Here is a 2,593-nt window from a genome sequence, read left to right as displayed (position 1 = left end):
ATGGCCAAGGCAGACGCCTTGTACAATGCGCTGGGCGGCAGAGACTCTGGAGGGGCGGATAAACGGGTGTGCATGGCCGTCCTTGGGACTCTGGAGGAAGCTCTCCAGCCCAGCGATGTCGCCGTTCCCATCCGTTACTTGGAGGCCGGATCCAAGCTCGGGCCGGATCACTTGGCGCTGGCCATGGACAAAGCCTTGGCCGAGAGGAAGGCCAGCCTGGCCATGAAGAAGGACGAGTTTCTGAAGAGGGCCTCCTCCATCTTCATCGCAAAAGTCAAACCCGTAAACTGAGCGCCGCACAAGGGACCAAACAATTTGGCTTTCTTTCTTTCCTCTGTCAAATGCCAAACATTCCTTGGGATGAACTGAGAAAGAGGACATTTTGTTAGTCTTTTCTAAGGCTGGGGGTGATGTGTTGGGGGGGCGTGGATTTGGAGGGGTGACTGTGGGTATCCTTTGTGCCTTCGCTAAAGCCCCTCCTGCGTGAGTGAGGTCAAGCCGCTGGCCTTGACAGGACTGTATCTTGTTAAGTCAATTTTTATGGCCTGGAATTGAAAAAATGATGGTAGTATTTAAATTTGAGTTATTTATACTGCAAAATTTGTTGGTTTCTGTGTGTGTGTTTTCAGCAGAGATGGGTCATTTCTCTTGAACCAAACACATCTTTCTCAGCCTAAACAACCAAAATGTGAAATAGATGTAAGGACTCCCCTGCGTCTTAACTCTTTTCTGGTTCTGTTCAATTTGTCACGATTCAAAATGGATTTGGGAGCTCTGCGCATTCAAATTTCTCTTCTCACTTGAGCATGGCACTCTGGGACAAAGTCAGTCATGCCCTGCATTCTTACATTTTGAGGAAACAACTTGCTTTGGTGCTAAATTTAGAAATTTAGGAGATTATAAGACGGGGGGAAAGCAGGGAAGAAAAAAGCATACTCCCAGCAAAGGTTTTCAAACGACGTCGCATTTATCCAGGACTTAACCCACGAAGATACAGGACTTCCTAGTGAATGGTTTGTTGCTGTGGCATTCCTGGATCTTCATGGATTAAGTCCTGGATAAGCATGATGTGTCTGAAAATCTTCAACACGATTGCGCAACTTTGCCAAGAGTATGCCTTTTACTCCCAGGTTTTCCTCCATCTGAAAATCTCCTTAGAAATACACAATTGTGTATTCTGCTTGATAGTGGGGTTGGACTGGATGACCCTTGGTTCTTCTTCCAACTCTATGATTCAATGACAGCCCACTTGGTCACATCTCCCAGGAGAGTCAACAAGTATTTATTTATTTAGAGCATTTAAATCCCTTTGTTCAGCCACAAGGAATCTCCAGAAAATCAGTTGAAGATTAAGAATGGGGAGGGTGGCTATGAAAGAACCAGAAAAGATCCTAAAATGCAAAGATACACAACTAAGCACAAAGGTTAGAATCATACAAGCCCTTGTATACCCTATTATTATGAATGGGTGTGAGAGCTGGATATTAAGAAACAAGATAGGAAGAAGATGAATTCATTTGAGATGTGGTGTTGGAGAAGAGTGCTGAGTATGCCATGGACAGCTAAGAAGACAAGCAAGTGTATCCTAGTGCAGATCAAGCCATAAATCTCCCTGGAAGCCAAAATGACAAAATGTAGGCTGTCGTAATTTGGACACATCATGAGAAGGCACAACTTGCTGGAAGAAATAATAATGCTAGGAAAGATGGAGGGAAGTAGAAAGAGAGGAAGGGTGCATGGTAGATGGATGGATTGTATTAAGGTCACAGATATGAATATACAGCAACTAAGTGGAGCAGGGGGTCTTGGAGGTGTCTCATCCATAGGGTCGCCATGGGTCGAGATGGACTCGAGGGCAGTTAACAACAGCAACAAAAGGTGTTTTATATATATATAATGTCATATATGTAAACTATATAGTATGTATGTGTGTATATATAGTGGAGTCTCCTTTCTTGGAGGTCTTTAAACAGGTTGTATGGCCATCTGTCGGGGATGCTTTGATTTGGATTTCCTGCATGGCAGAATTGGGTTGGAATGGATGGCCCTTGCGGTCTCTTCCAACTCTATGATTGTCTCTCTCTCTCTCTCTATATATATATATATATAATGCTATATTGGTGGAATTCAATGATCCAGCCATATTAGTCTGTAGAATCAATACACAGAGAGTTCTTGTAGTATCTTTGAGACTAAGTAAAAGAAAGAACATGGCAGCATGAGCTTTTGTAGTCTCTCAAAGGTGCTACAAGATCTCTCTACAAAATAATACCATACATAATATAACATACAACGTGTGTCTGTGTGTATAGCATATATGTATATATAGTAATTTTATAGATACACATATACACTTATGGTAGAATTCAGAGACATAGCTGTGTTAGTCGCTGGAATCAGTAGTCAGAGAGGTTTTGTAGCACTTTTGAGAAAGAAATTGGCAGCATGAGTTTACGTAGACTTCGGTCCACTTCCTCTGATTTATATTATTATTATTATTATTATTATTATTATTATTATTATGCACTTATTTATTTGTTTGTTTATTATATTTATTTATACCCCGTCCTTCTCCCAGGATTGGGAGTCGGGG

The 2,593-nt window shown here is 42.0% G+C and overlaps 1 protein-coding gene across 2 annotated transcripts in view; it reads left to right on the top strand.

The window, feature by feature from the left end:
- Positions 1-600, top strand: part of LOC149308421 (tubulin polyglutamylase complex subunit 1-like) — a 2,344-nt gene extending 1,744 nt beyond the window's left edge. For both annotated transcript variants that reach the window (XM_089535780.1, XM_089535779.1), the window contains exon 2: positions 1-600. This exon is cut by the window's left edge and continues 244 nt beyond it. In XM_089535780.1, the coding sequence (XP_089391906.1) occupies positions 1-291 (291 nt within the window). In that variant the 3' untranslated portion in view covers positions 292-600.
- Positions 601-2,593: the final 1,993 nt, after the last annotated feature.

This window comes from Sceloporus occidentalis, unplaced genomic scaffold, assembly GCF_023333645.1.
Source record: "Sceloporus occidentalis isolate IW3139 unplaced genomic scaffold, rSceOcc1.0.p SCAF_8, whole genome shotgun sequence".
Classification (NCBI taxonomy): domain Eukaryota; kingdom Metazoa; phylum Chordata; class Lepidosauria; order Squamata; family Phrynosomatidae; genus Sceloporus; species Sceloporus occidentalis.
This window is presented reverse-complemented; position numbering and strand designations above follow the sequence as displayed.